At 53.4% G+C, this 17,277-nt stretch overlaps 1 protein-coding gene across 1 annotated transcript in view; it reads left to right on the top strand.

Moving 5' to 3' along the window:
- Positions 1-17,277, top strand: part of SNTG2 (syntrophin gamma 2) — an 84,570-nt gene that overhangs the window by 16,673 nt on the left and 50,620 nt on the right. Inside the window, exons 5-10 of the mRNA XM_040239069.1 lie at positions 2-58; positions 141-198; positions 9,523-9,566; positions 9,679-9,720; positions 13,166-13,253; positions 16,784-16,875. Of these exons, the coding sequence (XP_040095003.1) occupies positions 2-58; positions 141-198; positions 9,523-9,566; positions 9,679-9,720; positions 13,166-13,253; positions 16,784-16,875 (381 nt within the window). The remainder of the gene's footprint in view (position 1; positions 59-140; positions 199-9,522; positions 9,567-9,678; positions 9,721-13,165; positions 13,254-16,783; positions 16,876-17,277) is intronic.

Here is a 17,277-nt window from a genome sequence, read left to right as displayed (position 1 = left end):
GCACAGAACTGTTACGCTTCGCAGACAGCCTGTGGGCGGCCTGGGCCTGAGCATAAAGGTATGACTGTGTTGCTTCTCCCCGACGCTTCCCTGTGGAGGCCCCACTCCGTCTTCACTGCGCCCCTGTGCCTGTCTTCCAGGGTGGCGTGGAACACGGCGTCCCTGTGGTCATTTCGAAGATATTCAGAGGCCTCGCAGGTAAAAGCAGCCGCGGGGCCGTGTGTGCGTGGCCGCAGCTTGGAGCATAGAGCACTGGTTTCAGTGGGAAGACAGCTGCTGTGTGTGTCGCCTGGCCATCCGCCTGCCGTCTTATTTCACAGCTGTCTGCGCTCTCATCCCCGATCCCGCCAGCCCTTAAGAGAGATACTGACCCACAGTGTGGCGTTACGTTGGCCCCAGGAGACACGGACATGGCAGTGATTTCTCAGGAAAGACAGACCTCTGGGGGGTGCAGTGGGCGGAGAGTCAGTGTGAAGAGGTTCTCGTGTAAGATCGCGTCACAGTCCGGGGCCAGGCACGGAGGCCGCTGGCCGTGGTGCTGAAACAGTGATGATGGCTTTGGGAAGAGCTGCCTCTCCTGGGAGGTCAGAGTGTGTAGGGCTGAGGGTGAGGGCGAGTGAGTACTGGGCAGGTGGCTTTCCATCGGAGTGCATAGTTTTCTGATAAACTTTTCGGTGGCGCTTTCAAATCCAGCCCTTAAAGCCTCCTCCCCTCCCTGGGGCCGCCCGTCTGCCCTATCAGATCCTTCCAGGAGATGATTCTGCCTGACCCAGGCGGACGGACACCCGCCCCTGAACGTGAAGGCCGCATTGTCGAGGGCCAGCCTGAGAGTTGAAGAGGATGAGGTCGAGGGCCAGGGTGTTGAGGTCCTGGATGAGATCCCTGGACTCCTGGGCTGGGCGAACAAGTCACGCTTTCCCCCAGGATGCTCAGACCTGGCCCACATCCGGCAGGGGCCTGCTGGCATAGCCTGGTGACCTCGGGCCTCATGCTGCCAGAGGTCTCACGGTCATGTTTTCCTGCAGGGACTATTCATGGTGAGGTAAAGCCCCCACTGAGGCTTTGACTTCAGTCATGTGGAAAAGAGGTTTTAACAACACGTGTGTTCTGCATAAAGACTCTTTTGTACCAAAAGGGCACTCAGGAGGCAGCTTGACTGCAGTTTCCCCTCTTTCCAGCAGAGTCACAAAGCCGCCCTTAAAGTCTGCAGCAGGTGGATCGCACTTTGTGGGCCTTGAGGGTCCTGAGCCCATGAAGCCACCTGCCTTCCACAGGGGATGGTTTTCCTGGACAGCCCCCTGCTGTTGTTAGGAGGGAAAAACAAGAGCCTGGTCCTCCTATGCTGGTCTTCTTGGCAACACAAAAGGATTCCAGCCTTATCAGGAAATATGGCTTTAATTATAACCATGAGGACCCAGATCTCTGAGGCAAATGGCGGTTCTTTTTCAAGGTTTTCAAAGCACTTCAAAGAAGCATACGCTTCTGTTGGACTGGCACCCTTTTGTGGTGTGAGACAAGTGCTGCAGTTATGCAGCTGGAGAGCTTGCAGGGGCTCCGTGGCTCCTGTGTTTAGATCGAGGGTCTGCCAGGAGGATGAGTCAAGTCGTTGCTGAACTCGGAGTGTATAATCATTTCCGTGTGACCATAACCATCTGGCCAGGTGATTAATGATTGAGAGAAGGATTGCTCAAATCTGCTTGTGAACATTCTTAGTTCTTTTTTGTAAGTAAATTTTTAAATTTGTGGGTATGAATATGTTTCAGAAAAGGATGAGAACAGGGCAATGAAAGGTTGTTGCTGAGTCGTGAAAGACACTGGGATTCTTGGCCTCTGGAGGAGAGGAATTCAATCCGGGGCCGGTGACAAGGCTTAATCACTCAGAGCTTTTGTGTAATAAAATTTTATTAAAGTATAAAAGAGATAGAGAAAGCTGCTGACATAGACATCAGAAGGGGGCAGAAAGAGTGCCCCCTGCTAGTCTTCAGCTGGATGTTATATAGTGACTGGCAGGCTGCTAATTAGAAAAAGGAGATGTCTCCAAACTCAGAGCCCTCACAACTTGAAGAAACACAGAGTCTAGGGTAAATACACAGTTCATTAACATAGCTTACGACACACATTTCTGAAAGGAAAATGCATTGGTTAGCTCAAGGTCTGAGAAAAGTTCAGTTCAGGTGGAGCCAGGTGTTGTCGTGGCAGCACAGAATTTTAAGAGAAACCTCCTTTTAATTTTGTATAGCAAAGGAAGAAAATCTAACTTGTAGTTTGTTTCCTCCTGCCATTTAAGAGAGAGAGATGTGTCTGCCACATGTGGCCTATTTGCCCCATTTGGAGACCCCTGGCCTTCCTGCCTGTTACCCTCTCAGGAATAAGATTAAAATCAGAAAGATTGCTCAGCTCAGGAAGAGCATCTGCCTTCTCTGCGGAGGTGTGAACAGGCCGAGGCGGCCTGCAGGGTGACAGGATCACCTCCTCCGTGTCTGTGGGCCCCCGGGTCCAGTCTCCTAGGCAGGGCCCACCTGTGCAGACACGACTCTCCCAGAAAGGAGACTCTGCTCTCCAGCTCCAGGAAGTGTCGCGAGCATCTCAAACCCAGCGACCAGGTCTTCCTAGCCTCCCGCACCTCCAGGCCCCGCATCCCGCCCGCCTGGGCCTCCTCTCAGCCCCCACATGCTGCCCCGGTCAGGCTGGGGAGCAGCTCTGCCCCGCCCCAGGGCGCTTCTTCATCTGCTGGGACCGCCCCGCCCATGCTCTCCTCCACTGTGGGTGCTCTGCACCCTGCATCCCGAGCTAAATGCCCAGTGAGCTGGGATCTTGGACCCGGGATGGTCTCGCCAAGTTGCCATGTTCAGGGTTTGGCTCAGGACACGTGCGTCATGCAGGCAGGGGGGCCCTTGGCCAAGCTGCTGCGAGTGTTGTGTCAGGAGCGTCCTTGGTGTGCAGGAGCCCAGGCTCCGGAAAGCTGTCCACACATGAGGCAGCTTCACGTGACGCTGGTAACCTGGTAACCTGCACCCCGGCCACCAGCCCACCGAGTTAGGGTTTCTCCTGGGGGTGAGACCCTCAGGGGCAGGGCTGGGGACCCTCCCGCAGGGCTTCGCCTCACTTGGTCCCCTCCCTGAGGAGGCAGGTTCACGGTCACCCCAGAGGGGACCTGGAGCTGGAGGGCTTCTTTCCCGTTTCACGTGGGGACCAGAGGGGTCAGCATCCTGACGTCCACCTGGCGTTGCATCTAGGGATCAGGTGGCTGGAAACCATTCAGTTCAGTTCAGTTAAGTCGCTCAGTTGTGTCTGACCCTTTGCGACCCCATGAACCTCAGCACGCCAGGCCTCCCTGTCCATCACCAACTCCCGGAGTCTACCCAAACTCATGTCCATTGAGTCGGTGATGCCTTCCAGCCATCTCATCTTCTGTCATCCCCATCTCCTCTCACCTTCAATCTTTCAGTCTTTTCAAATGAGTCAGTTCTTCACATCAGGTGGCCAAAGTATTGGAGTTTCAGAGGTCAGAGCAAAATATAAAACCATTTATTCAGCTATTCATCCACAGACAGACCCACCTGCTCTCAATGGCCGCCTTGTATGGATCAGACTCTTCTGGGCGTTCTGGGCAGACACTGCCCGTGTACACTTGTGTCCAGTGGGAGAAAACTGGCCGTCAGTGAACAGATCATAATACACGTTCAGACAGTGACCACTGCCCTGAAGAAAATTAAATGACGCTGGGGTGTGCCGAGCAGTGGACGGAGCATCTCTGTTGTTTCAAGTGGTCAGTGGAAACCTCTCCGTGCGTGATGCTTAAGCAGATATTTGAGTCAAGCACAGTAAGGTGTGAGCAGGCCCTGCTGGGCAGCGTCCCGCACTCAGAAAGGATGCAAGGTGAAGGGTCGATGGGCCTGTTTGCTCAGAAATGGGGAGCCAGTGGGGGAGGGCAGCTGGGGAGGAGAGGAGGGATGGGAGGCTGGGGCAGGTCCTCAGCGTCTCGTCCTGGAGAGGGACTTGTGTCTTGTTTACGAGTAAGGGGGTGAGGGGGCCAAGGGGGTTGTTTTGGGGTGGTCCAATGCAGGGTCAGAAGATCTGTTTTACATTAAAAACCGCTCGGGTTGTTGTCCAGAGAATGTTCCAGAACCTGGGCAACGTTGGGGCACCAGCCTTGGAGCTGGGGGAAAGGCGCAGGGAGGCCACGTGCCCAGCTGTGGCCTCGCTGTCCTTGCCGCGGGGTCAGGGTGGGGCTGCGTCAAGGGTCCCCTCAGTGAGGACGGGGGCTTCCCACGTTGGCCGGGCATCGGCCCTGGGTATGCACTTGTCACGGGTGCCTAGACACTTTGTCACCGCCCTTTGCCTTCTGGAGGCACGGCCTCAAGATCTGTCAAACGGAGCTCGGGGGCGCTGCGGAGCCTCCTGGGGGTGAGGCCCGAGGCCTCGTGTGCTGGTCCTCCAGCACGTTCGCGCGTTCGGCGTCTCACTCTCATGAAATGCTGCCGCCAGACAAGGCTGGTGATGAGCTTCTAGCTGCACCTGTGAGACTTCTTTAATCCATGGATTTGGCTGATCCAGTGGGAAGCTTTCCCTTCCTCTTGGTCCTTGCCTCTCCTCTGGTTCTGTCTCCATCTACACGGCAGCTCCTGCCTCGGTTCCTTCTGAGGCCGCGTGCCCCCCCGTCCCCCGAGGAGTCGACGTACGTACGCGCCCCAGGCTTCAGGAAACGGGCGACCTCTTCAGGGAATGCCGCTGTTCACAGCCCATCGCAATGGTGTCTGTGGTCAAACTTTCTCATAAAGTGAAGAGAATTTTTTAAAAGCATATCATTGACCTTCCAGGGCTTCCCTGGCGGTTCAGACGGTGAGCAGCTGCCTGCAGTGCGGGAGACCCGGGTTCTATCCCTGGGTCGGGAGGATCCCCTGGAGAAGGAAATGGCAGCCCACTCCAGTGTTCTTGCCTGGAGAATCCCATGGATGGAGGAGCCTGGCGGGCTGCAGTCCATGGGGTTGCAGAGAGTCAGACACGACTGAGCGACTTCACTTCATCGACCTTCCAGCCCTTTGGTCCGCGGCTGCTCTGATGGTGGTTCCACCCCCTTTGTGGGCTCCTTGGGAGGGGAACACATCGCCTTGGTGATGACCCCCAGGGCCTGGGCGGGTCCCTGTTTAGGACCCAGGACAGAGCCAGTGCTCCCTGGACTGACTGCTTCACGAGAGCGGGACCGCGGAGAAGCCCCAAGAGCAGGCGCTGGACGGCAGCGTGCAGGTCGCCAGGCAGAGCCATGTGGAGCCTGGTGGGACACTGGCAGGGGGTCAGGTGGGGGGTGCAGAGCCTGTGGGAGAGCTGCTACAATGCCAGGACTCAGCGCTCCTGCCCAGCCGCCTACCACCCTCCCCATCCTGTCCCCAGGGGCTTCTCCCCAGTCCCCCACCCCACCCCACGGCAGCCATCTGCTGCAAAAAGCCAGCCACAGGCGGGGCAGGGGCTTCCGTGTCCCCCCTTCCCCAGGTCCGCCACCGCAGCATTCCCGACTGCAGCCACAGCGGCTGGGCTGGGTGCATGTCGTGCAGACTGTTTACTTAAAACTCCGTTGCGTGGATCCAAGCTGGCGTCCCTCCCGAGTCTGCTGGCCGGGGGGCTACACGCATCCCGCGTGTCCTCCAGGGATGGAACCTCAGCACAGCTCTTCAGACTGTGTCATCTTTATTTTCAAAGTTGGTGGAGTTTTCCCCCATTCCGAGCCACGAGTGTGTGACATGAGGCTAGACCAGGGCTTCCCCGCCCCTCCCCCCAGCACCCCGTGTCTCGGCACCTCTGGGTCAGGGTCTCCGTCTCCCCACTTACCCTCCTCTTGCAGCACCTCTCGCCCAGGGTGCTGGTGAGCTCTGCACTGAAGGGCAGTCTTCCTGGATGAGTTACCTTAACCCTGGACTACCGGAGGCAAAGCTTGTCTGGGTCGCCTTAGATGCACGCGCTGGTGCTCTTGTCTGCTCACAATGTGTGAACGTCAGGTGGTCTGAAACGGCAAGTCGGCTCAGGTCATTCTTCACCGAGAGCAAGAGGTGACTGACACATCAGACCTGGTGGTAAATTCCAGAGCAGGATGCTGTGGTTCATAAACAGCAGACCCCGCCAACGGTGGACCACACGGCAGAAGGACGCTCTGGGCACTCGGGTCTGTGAAGGACAATTTCCCCTTCTCCGACTCTGGGTCACGGGACCATAGGCTGGAGTAACCAGCACCAGCAATTCTGGGCTTTATAGTGAGGACCAAAGAGCTTTTACAACAAAGGAGCTAACGTATCGCATACATTTTTGCAGTAAGTGTAGAGGTATGCGTGACATTTTCTGATAGTTCATCCCTCTGATCTGAAGTGACGCTTGTGTGGCGGAAGGCTGCCTCCTCCTGGGAGGACACCGGGTGTCTGCTTGTCTGCAGGGCCGGGATTGTTTGGGTTATTTCAGGCCGGCCCGCGTCCGCACAAGGCGCACAGCACGTCCATGTAAACGTGGGGGTGAGTCAGTGCTCCCCCAGACTCCCGCTTCTTAATCTGAGTATTCTGTACCATCTTTCAGTATAAAAAGCCAACCCCCGTGCTGTGGTGGAGGGTGAATGTGTGTCGGGAAGCAGGGCTCCTCGGGAGTTGAGGGCGGGGCAGGGGCTCAGCCGGGGTCGGGTCAACCCGGGTCCTGTGACCGCAGCGCCCATGACCCCTGCTGGGTGGTAGTCATGCCCACACGTGACTGGTCCTGGGCCTAAAGGACTCGGTGCTTGTGAAGGACGATAAAGCGGGTGTGAGACACCAGAAACAGTGGGTTTCCCTGTTATTAACCCAGATTCTTTGTGCAGTTAACACTATGGCTTTTTAGGAAGTATTGCCATTTTCTAATATTCCCCAGAAGTTTATGTGAATGAATATTTAACATGTCTCAATCTTACTAATTAATTTGCAGAGAAAACAAATTATTTCTGTTATAACACAGTTGTATTGCAAAGAATGATTAAATTTGCATAACCTCACATAACACTAGTGATAGCAATTAATTTGACTTGAAAAGGCAAGTATAACAGAAATATAGAATATCTCCTTGTAGCTAGTTTGCATGTTTGAATATTTGTGTGGATTAAAATATATTATGGTCTATTTCCATTTTACATCCTGATGTAATGACAGGGTTACCACAGAAATAAGCTGGAGCCACTTTCAACTGAAACCCACTAACCTGTCTTAATCTGACCAAAAAGTTTATTTTATTTAGGAACATTAATTAAAATTTTAAATTAAAATCAAACTTCCACGATACTGTTTATCATCCATTTTACCACTTTCCCTGGCGGCTCAGTCAGTAAAGAGTCCACCTGTAATGCAGAATATGTGGGTTCGATCCCCGGGTCGGGAAGGTCCCCTGGAGGAGGGCATGGCACCCACTCCAGTGCTCTTGCCTGGAGAATCCCAGGGACAGGGGAGCCTGGCGGGCCACAGTCTGTGGGGTAAGAGAGTCGACACGACTGAGCAACTTCACTTTCACTTTTCACTTTCATGCATTGGAGAAGGAAATGGCAACCCACTCCAGTGTTCTTGCCTGGAGAATCCCAGGGACGGGGGAGCCTGGTGGGCTGCCGTCTATGGGGTCACAGAGTCAACACGACTGAGCGACTAAACCACCACCACCAATTTGTGTTTTAAGACTAAAAACCATCAAAGGGACAACACGTCAAAGATTTAATTGGAAAGGTTTTAAAATTGGCTTTTTTAAATGATGGAGACAGAGAGAGACAGAGAGAGAGACAGAGGTCTCCATCAGTAGGTCTCACCTAATGAGCAATGGAGGTTTTTCTGGGCAGTCTCTGTAAATGTTAACTTCATTAGCTACCTAAAATACCATTGCGTTTAGTGGTATAAAGATTGTATTTATTTTCAACAAAATTTAATATAGTTAATGACTAGAACTAACATTAACAATTGACATGAAATATTTTTCTGGAATTTAAAGAATGCCACTGTTAAAAGAATAGCTTCTTACTGGTTTTCAATATTTAACCAAGACATAAAACAAATCCAGATGAAGGCGAAAGATCCCTGTGAAACGGGCCCCGTGTGTGTCTCGGCCGCCACCCACCTGCGGCGTGGCTGCTCCAGTCTTCTTGGTTCTTACTGTGGTTGCAAGATGCCTTCGGCAGTAACCCTGAGGGGACTTTGAAAAATAAAGGTTCTCTACTGACAGGACCTGGAAATTACACAGCAGACCTGGTCAAACAGTGAGACCAAGGTCACCAGCAGAGAGAGAGGGGCCTGGGGGCTTGTTTTCACTGAGGTGGGAGGGGGCTTGGGTTTCCAGGGGTCCCTCTTTGTTGGTGAATTTAAACATAAGAGTGGGAACTTAAAGCTCAGGAAGAGCAAAAACGAGTGGCCCAAATGATCAGTTACTGAAATCAACCCCGATGTCTAAAACATCTGAGCCAGCGAGGGGGCGGGTAGGGGGTTCCCGGCTCTGTCTGGTGTGTGGATGACAGCATGTTGCTGCAAGCTGGGCCCCTCTGAAGGGGTTCCTGGGCGAGCAGAGCTGAAGTCAGGCACTTGGATTAAAGAAAAGACAGCTGTCAAGGTTTACACTGAAAAATGCTTTACATTTGGTGCAAATTTGTTCAGTCTTGTTAAAAGGAGGTTTCTTTCTTCCTCTATGATAATAGAAAAATTAAGTAGAAATATGCTGTAGAGATTATACTCAAACTGTACAATGCAAAGGTTTTCTTTCCTTTAATATTCTGGGCATACTCCCTTTAATTAGAACAGTCTGTGAAAATGTGTCCCAAGAAAGAGGGGGAGACCCTAAGGGACTCCTATAATTCCTATTTTACTGTCTGTGTCGACTTAATGGAGAATGGGGGTCAGACTTCCCACATGGGTAACGAGACCCTTCATTTGTGCTTCTCATTAAACAAGGCTCTGGGTTGGGAAAGTAACTCTCTTAATGTGCTTAAAATCAGCTGAATGTGTAGCTGCATTGGAGGGGCTGGTGCGGTGAGGTTGCATTTCCCCACACCCATGTATACACGTGTACATGCACAGACACGTGTGCTCACGTTCCCACATCACACATCCACACATGCATGTGTGTGCGTGGACATGCACCTTGGTGCACACAGACACAGTCACCTGTGCACGCACGCACAGAGGCACCCGAACTCCCACACGCGCACACATCCATATGATGCACGCGCATTCACACGTGTGCACACTCATATTCAGTGTGCATACCTGTACACACGCACAGACTGCCTCCCACACGCACATCCACATGCGTGCACGCACACACGTGCACACACAGATATCCACACTCACATGTACCCATATGCACACATGCATACATTAACCCACACAGGCTCCCACGCCCACACGCATGCGCACACGTGTGCACACACTCACGCACCTGCACACACTGTACCAGTTGCTGCAGACTGTGCTTCAGCCACCACCACAAGGAGTATGATGTCTCTGAGTCTCTGTTAACACTGTTGCCCCTTTTACGACCCTGCAGCTGACCAGACAGGGATGTTGTTCGTAGGGGACGCCCTGCTCCAGGTCAGTATCTTGAACTTCAGTCCTTAGCTCTGTTGCATGCTAGTTCCTGTTAGTTCTGAACTGAGACTCATCAATTACTATCCTCAAAATTCTTAATTTGTCATCTTTTCAGGTTAATGGCATTAATGTAGAAAGTGCAACCCACAAGGAAGTGGTAAGTGTGTGATGTTTTTATGGATATTGTTCTTTCTATTAGATATTCTCTGACTCTAATCATTTTGTTTCTATATGTGCATTTCGTGCATGTGCTCATAGGCGCCTCTCAGATGCTGTAAAAGGTGGATTTGGTGGCTCCTATTTTGAAGGTGGGGCTGAAATTCAGGGAGTGGGGAGCCCTCCCTGGTGGCCCGTATGGAGCCTATGAGGGTCCCCGTGGCTCTGCGTGCTCATCCACCCTGGAGAGCATCTCAGGACGCTCACCTGTGGTGCACGTCTGGGGTGCTGGCCGGTGGACATGGGGGCCAAAGGCTCTGCCCCAGCCCCTTTCCAGATGTGAGCCTTGACCAAGGCTGGGTCAGGCTCCACAACGCAGCATATTAGTGGTTCATTACTAAGAGAAGGATTCCTTTAACTCTCTCCAGGCATGGAGGTAAGATATATGGGCTGGATGGGGCACGTAGTTTAAGGTTTAGGTTCAGATGGATGACGTATAATTTACTTCCTAAACCTTACATTTGTGTTATTTATCAATTTCTACAAAAGCTTGCTTTCTTAAGGTGAGAATATACACAGTAACTCGAAACGAGACAATGCATAGCTCTGTAACTCCGTCCCAGCCCTGGGGAGGGGAAAAGCATTCGTCCAAAAGGAAAGCTTCCAAGTAAAGATGTGCAAACTTAATACACAGAGCTATTCCAATATCTGACTAATGCAAATATACCTTTTGCACCAAATTATCAAATGATAAGTCCACAGTCTTATGTGATATAAAAGCCATGCTTGAATCAGCGTGGCTAACAACATGCACGGTGTCAGCTTTTCAGGTTTATGAAGTTCATAAAAATATTAAATTTGTAGAAGACCTCATAAATCGCAGAGTTTCACACCCTCATTTTTCAGAGTAAATTCTAGATTCAATTAATACTAAAAGGGAAAAAGGCAGTTCTGCTCAACAGAAAAGGTCACAGAATGAACTTCACCTTGCGCGTCGCCTCCTGCCTCGGAAACGCCTCACTCCTTCAGGGTGACAGAAACTGTTCCTGTCCCGCTGTTGATTGCACCCCGTGCCCCCATCCACATTGACACAGGAAACTGGAGCAGCCCTGGCAGGGAGGGAACTTTACTTAATTTTATTGAGCAAATTCTGAGACCTCTCACCATTCAGAGAGGAAGGGAAACCGACGTTTGGGAAATTGCTTGGTCTGACCTGCATGCAGAGGTTAGTGATGGCAGGGAGGCAGGCATGCTGGGGTGACGGGCGCCCCTGCGGGTCCCCCAGCCCCACTTGTCTGCCTCGGAGCCCCCACCGCAGACCCCAGCCTGGTGTCCACTGAGGCCAGAATAGGGTCCGTGCTTGATCCTGAAGGGTCTCAGAATGAGAGATGGTGCAGAACTGCGTTTCTATGCAACATGGTCAGAATCTTTTTCAAAATCTCAAGTGGTAAATTGACTTCTAGTCCAGTGCGGCAGTCCAGGGTCTTAGGTACTGTGAGAGCCATCGATTAACGAAATGCCATGATCACCAAAAAGGCACTGACTCCTCTCGTGAGGCCTCCTTTTCAGGTTGAAATGGGTTCTTTTTTATACGCGTTTCAGTCACGCATAGCTGCTTTGTTACCACTAAGGTCTCAGGCCAGATCCTGAGTTCTGCTGGTTTTTAACTCAAGAACCCTTAGAAATAAAGCCTTCCCTTGTGTCTAGAAAATGGTAGAGACAGAATCTTCCAGATTCCAAGCCACAGCCCAGCCCTCACCCCTGAACCCTCTGGACCCTCTGAACCCCGCTCCCAGCATCTCATGGGTGTGGTCGCACTGGTCTCTCAGCAGATCAAAGCTGTGTTTGGTAGAAGGTGTCCTGTGGGAGCTGAGGCTGGTTGCTTGCTTCTCCAGGTGTGTGTGCGTGTGTGTGTGCGTGCACACACACGTGCAGATCCGCAAGACAGAAGCAGTGGGCGAACCTGACCCTCAGGCTCTTGCTGTCCAGGTGACGCCCGGGTGTTCAGCGTAAAACTCCATGAGCTGAGGACCCGGCAGCTTCTGTGGGGGCCAAGCCCTCCCCGGGTGTGGCCTCCACCCTCGGACACCCGCACCCACAGGGCATTGCCCGGGGGTCCCTTCACGTCCCTGTGGGAGGAGAGAGTGCGGTGACCCAGCACTTTGATCAGAATCGCCTGGGGCCACTTGTCCCAGCAGACAGGTGTCAGCCGGGAGGGCTGAGGTGTGTGCTCCTGTCTCTGGGGCCTCGGGCGGGGCGGAGGGTGGTCCCAGACAAGCCCCCAGCTGCCAGGCCGTCCGAGCAGAGTGTCCATCTCATGCTCACGGTGCTGTCCTGCTCTCCCTTCGCTCAGCTGACCTGGGCTCGGGTGTTCAGTGGGGTTCACAGGCCGAGGCATGGGGCGGGGCAGGGACGTCAGGGTCTGGGGGGCATAGGAACATCCCCAGGTGAGAGGAAAGATATTCCTGGGTTCTCCGGGCAGAAGCAGGTGCCTATGCACGTGAGGGCCGGGTGGGGTGCCCTGCCCTGGAGGTCACATGGAGGCATCAGGGATGTGCCTGGGGTCGGGGCAAGAACAGTTACAGCTTCTTATTTCTGGGCTGTGTCTGCTGTGTCTGGATCGAGTTGGCCTGACTGACGGGAAACACGTCGGGCTTTCACAGCTGTCTCCGGAGCTAGCGGGGGAGCTGTCTGTCACGTCGGGCTTTCACAGCTGTCTCCGGAGCTAGCGGGGGAGCTGTCTGTAGCTGCGTGTGAAGGGCCTGCACCTGGGTGACCGTGTAACCGGGAGGCCGATGCGATGCACTCGGTCTCTCCAAGCCAAAGGGTCGCTCCAACCCCGGAGCTCGTGTTTGCAGTTTCCAGCGTCACAGCGGGTGCGCGGGCCCACGTGCCAGTGTCTGAGATTTGGCGATTGGTACTCCGCGTGGGTTTCTCCCGTGACTTTGGTTTCGGGGGGCGGGGCCGGGTCAAGTGTGCGGGGAGCCTGGTCTTGGGCCCGGGCTGATTTTTGTACCTATGTGTGGATGAGGCGTGGAGCCGTGTGCCTGGGGACACACCGCATCCATTCGTCCCTCCAGGGGAGGCTTTTGGAGCTTCCAGAATCTCAGAGGTGATCGTGAACACTGGCTCCTCGAGAGACAGGCGAAGCTTGTAGCGGAAGTGGAAGTGTTGGCCGCTCAGTCGTGTCCGACTGTCTATGACCCCGTGGACTGTAGCCCACCAGGCTCCTCTGTCCATGGGACTCTCCAGGCAAGAATACTGGAGTGGCTTGCCATTTCCTCCTCCAGGGGATCTTCCCAGCCCAGGGATAGAATTCAGGTCTCCTGCGTTGCAGGCGGATTCTTTCCTGTCCGAGCCACCCAGCAAACCCTGGTGGGGATGCACGCTTTATTTCCGTGGTCCCTTTGTAGCGGTGAAGTGGCTGTCCTTTGTCACACTGACAGGTGTGTCTTCTGAAAAATGCTGGCGATGAGGTGACCATCACTGTCGAGTATCTCAGGGAAGCACCGTCGTTTCTGAAGCTCCCATTAGGTAAGTGGGGGGGTGGCGCTCACCGGGGCCGACAGCTTCCTCCTCACACGTTATTGCTCCTGAGACGTCCTGCCATGTAACACGCCCGCAGCCTTTTCAGAAGCAGGGATTCCCACGGTCAGGATGCTGTGTGCATCCCGTTATCCCAGAGGGATAGACAGGCTGCCCACACTTGTCTTCTGGCTGCACAACCTAGGGTGGGATGGTAAGGGGGGCGTGGAAGAACACGGCCTCACTCTTGGAGCTGCTCCTCGACGTCCTGGACGAGTCAGTGTGAAGACCTGTGAGTTCATCAGGTTCCCTCGAGCCTGCTGAAGCTCTGCCTGTGCAGCCTAGTGTCTGAAGGGGAACCGGGGTGGTGGGGCAGCTGCTTCACCCGAACTGTGCCAGGAGTTTGAGGGCGAGCCTGCAAACGGGCCCCTGACTTTTCAGGAAGAAAACCAAGGTCGCAGAAGTAACCTGCACGACATCCACTAAATTTCCTCATCTGTGAACCGGTGGTGATGATCCATAACCACCACGCCAGGGGCTTGTGTCTCGAAGGAGTAATTGCAGCATCGTGGCCGGGCTGTCAGCTCCGTCCTCCGCGACACGGACGCTGGTGACTCGGGAGGGGCCCGTGTACATCCCACTGCCCTGCAGGTGCACGCCGGTGCTCGCAGCCCCGTCTGTGGGGTGGGGATGAGGGCGGTGTGGGGCCCCTGCTGAAGTCCCCTCAGCTCCGGCCAGTGCCTGTCGCTCGGGGACTTTACCCCATAGAGTCAGGTTTTGTCACCTTCCAGGAAAGTGGGAAATCTGGATTTTAAAGCAGTGTCTGGGTTTTGATTAAACAAACCCATGTGCTGGTCAGACTTGGCTTCCCAGCTGGTCTGGAGTTTTTGCCTAGTATCACTTATCCCCCAGTAGTTGGCTTTTGATGGCTAATGTTGGCCTTGAAACTCTTCAAGCTAAAGGAAAACAAAGAACCTGTGATCCAGGCAGGCAGCAGCTCTGACCCTCCACGACCCGCGGGGCCCTTTCCGTTGCCTCTGAGAACAGGAGAGGTGGGGCCCCTGGCTCTCTCCAGAGATTGCCCACTGGGTGGGGGGGGGGGCAGGGGCAACCTGAGCGTGGTGGCTTCTGGCGGTCTGCCATCTGGTGAGGGGTCTGGACACGTGGTCGGGGCTGACGTGGCTGGAGACTCGTGGCCACACCTGTGTCCACGTGCAGTGAGCGCTGTTCTCACTGTGCCCCCTGCTGCCCCCGACCACTCAGAGCCACAGGGGCAGGCGGTGGGGGACGTGTGGGGACAGGCCCGCCGGCTGGGGGTACACAGGAACTCCTTTCCATCCCTAAACTTGCTGAGAGCAGACAGAGGGCTCGAGACAGATGCTGACTTGGCCCCCCAGTCCACCCGGGTCCGCGCTCCAGGCCCAGCCATGGCTCCCTGCTGAGTCCAAAGCTGCTTCCGCTTTTTACAAATATCGCTTTCCTGGAACTCATCTTATCTTCCTAGTTTTCACTAAAGCAGCTTGCAGTGAAAGATAATCAAACGTGTCAAAGAAAGAAAGAATATCAAGTTATCATCAGAAAGTCAATAACAACTTAGGAAATTAGCATCGTTATCTGCTGGGGTCCAGCCCCAGTGGATCCAGGGAATTTGAAGGTGGGGATGGCGTCGGCGTCTTTGGAAAAATACATATTTAATTACAGATACAGAGAGAGATTAGAAACGGATAGTGTAGTAGGAGATAGTGTAGTGGAGAAAAGGAGGCTGAATCCAGATGGGAATTCAGCCAGAGAAACGGGAGCAAGAAAGAAGCGACATAGGGGACTCAGTCTTTCCGGAAACTGATCCGATTCCTTTATTTTGGGGTTTGCTTATATACCTTTTGTTACACATAGGGATGAATACAGAGTCACGCGGGGGTCAGCAGTCCTGACCTTTATCAAAATCAGGTGCTTCACATAAATGTATAAAAAAAAGGTCTTAGGGATATTACATCATCTTCTGGCCATGAGTGAGACCTGCTGACATTTTATGATCCTTTTTTTCTGATAACCAAAAAACTTATTTTTTCCAAGGGTGTTTTTTCTTAAACCAGGCACCACCCTCCAAATAAAGTTACATTCCTGTAGGATGAGGGTATAGTGAGTTACAATCAAGAAAGGAATTTATTTAACCCAACGTTAACATGATTAATCTTAAAGGTTAATGCTTATTTCTCCTATATGCTTAAAGGTTAATGCTTATTTCTCCTATATGCTAGTTATATTCATTATAAGGGCAGGGAATATGGAGGTTTAGCAGCAAACATCAGCCCAACAAATGAAAATCCTGTCACCAATGCTCCCCTTAAGATCTGTCTAGTCTTAAGATAGTGATAAAGTTACATTTTTACAGAGCAAGGACACAGTGATTTATAACAAAGTACAGTGATCTATTACAAAAGAGAAAATCCATTAACTCAAAAAGTCTAGTATTGCTAACCTTAAAAACTACTATATTTCCTTTTCTGTATTCCAATATGTTGATTAATATATTCCCAGGTGCCTAAGGATATGGAGGCCTGATGGCAATCATTGGCTCAAAGAGAAGAAAAAGCCCCATGCTAATTAAGACTCTCAAAATACTCCAAACTCTCTGTGCTGTTTATGGTTGAGAGGTAGTAAACAATCATGTGGCAGGAGTATGGATAATCCTGTCACACAAGCCAGTCTGTCAGCAGAGAGGTCTGACCTGAGACATCCTTGTCCCACCCAGAGCAGGGAATTAGCAGCAATTATATACACAACAAATGAAAAACCCGTCACCAATATAATTCCTAACCAACACACTATACTAATAATTTCTAACTCCCCAAAAGAATTTGCCTTTAGTAAGTCTAAAACATCTCGTGCCTCTCAGGTTGGGAGGCTGTAAACAATCACATGTGGCCGGACGAACCTATACAGGCGGGCTAGATAACCTTCAGAGGAGTCCGTAAGCTGAAACACTCTTGTCATGCCCAAGAATGTTTATTGCCTTGGAGCTGCACGTTTACTCCTTCTCCGAGAAAAATGGTTATGGGGGAGAGCATAAAACAGACTCTGGTTTTGGGGTAGATGCTCGGGAACGGGGTTTCCTGAGGCTTGATCACGCCTTTGCGTTTGCCAAGCCTCCTTCCTCATGACCTTTGCCATGGGCGGAGTTCCTCACGCTGGCCCCTGGCAGTTATCCTAACAACGGGGAGTGCAGGTTCATGGGAGCTGGGGATGGGCCGGGGGAGGCCGCTGTCTCCCTGGGGGTGGGGAAAGGCTGACCTGCCCACCCCCTGCTGCGCTTCCCGCGGGCCCCAGGCGGGCAGCCGCGCGGCGGGGTGAGGGCCGCGCTGGCTCGCAGCCCAGGGGCCAGTCTGTTCTCTCCAGACCCGGGGATGGCTCACATGGCTTAGGGCACTAAGCCCATCCTGTTCCCGTCCGCTTCCCCCAGGGATTGTTGGAGACCCGCCGGGTGGACCTGCAGGTAAGCCCCCGGAGCCCTGTCTGCAGCACAGTCTGTTCGTTCACAGGGTCCCCGGGACCAGCCAGCCAGCCGGGCAGCGGGGCCTCCTCGCCCCTCTTCGACAGCGGTCTTCATCTGAACAGAGCCTCCAGCAACACAGTAAGCGCGCGTCTTCTATCTCCTGTTTAACCAGACTGTGTGTGGTTCCCGAGACATTCCCGGTGTCGCCTTGTGTGTGTGACAGCTTTCCTGTGTTCTCACGGGGAACCGAATTGTTAACCGCTCTCCGCCCGGGTGCTGCCTCGCCCCTCCCCTCCGGGAGCAGGAGCCTGCTCAGGGCTTCACGCCAGGCTCCGTGTTCTCTTCCAGGCCCAGGGATGGCTCACACTGCTTAGGGTTCTAAGTCCATCCTTGTTCACATCCAGACCCCGGCCGAATGTTTACAAGTGGAGTCTCGGTCACACCAGTGCCGCCCACCCAGACCTGAACCTGAACCTTGTCGGGCCCATCCACAGCGCCCCGCCCCCTCGCGCCCCGCCCCCTCGCGCCCCGCCCCCTCGC

This window comes from Oryx dammah, unplaced genomic scaffold (genome assembly GCF_014754425.2).
Source record: "Oryx dammah isolate SB20612 unplaced genomic scaffold, SCBI_Odam_1.1 HiC_scaffold_1, whole genome shotgun sequence".
NCBI classification, from domain to species: Eukaryota; Metazoa; Chordata; class Mammalia; order Artiodactyla; family Bovidae; genus Oryx; species Oryx dammah.
The sequence above is the reverse complement of the archived record's forward strand: the minus strand, read 5'-3'. Positions and strand labels throughout refer to the sequence as shown.